General features: G+C 60.7%; 1 protein-coding gene across 1 annotated transcript in view; it reads left to right on the top strand.

Moving 5' to 3' along the window:
- Positions 1-634, top strand: part of H696_05273 (hypothetical protein) — a gene marked incomplete at its 3' end in the record, with an annotated part of 4,383 nt that overhangs the window by 3,177 nt on the left and 572 nt on the right. The window contains exons 4-5 of the mRNA XM_009499136.1: positions 87-306; positions 468-606. Of these exons, the coding sequence (XP_009497411.1) occupies positions 87-306; positions 468-606 (359 nt within the window). The remainder of the gene's footprint in view (positions 1-86; positions 307-467; positions 607-634) is intronic.

The following is a 634-nucleotide window of genomic DNA, read 5'->3' as shown; positions in this document are numbered from 1 at the left end:
CCCGCCACCCACCGCCCGCCACCCGCCGCCCGTATTGACCGATCCTTCCCCTGCATGCCCTTCTCCCCACCCTCGCGCCCTTGCAGACTTCTGGAATGACGATGAGATTCGCCGGCTCCGGCAAATCCTGCTGGCTATCGCCGATATGCGTCACGGTGTCCGGGATCTGGCCCAGGTGGATCTCAATCTCAACTGGGACATCATTGCCAACTGGGTCGGGACGCGCGATGCCCACCAGTGTCGCAGCTTTGTCTACTACCATCTGGATACCGACATGCTCGAGTACGACATGAAGATGATCCGCATGTACGTGTCCTTTTCGCCCTCCCGGGGATTCTCTTCGGCCCCCCATCACACACACACACATACATACCTACTGTTCTCAAGCCCTTCCCTTTCTGGCTTATGGTGCTGACCTTGCCGCCCTCCCCCCCCCCCACCCTTCGCGCTCGCTCGCACCCACACAGCCTTCAGGATCTGGCCTTCGAAGACGAGATGGACATCCACTGGCGCTCGGTCTCCGATCGCATGGGATCCACCATCTTCCCCATCCAGCGTATCAAGAACCGGTGGCAGGTCATCAAGAAGACGGCCGAGGCCTCCTTCGTTGAGCATGACCTGGCCGCCTCGCTGA

Source organism: Fonticula alba (assembly GCF_000388065.1).
Source record: "Fonticula alba strain ATCC 38817 unplaced genomic scaffold supercont2.9, whole genome shotgun sequence".
Lineage (NCBI taxonomy): Eukaryota > Rotosphaerida > Fonticulaceae > Fonticula > Fonticula alba.
This window is presented reverse-complemented; position numbering and strand designations above follow the sequence as displayed.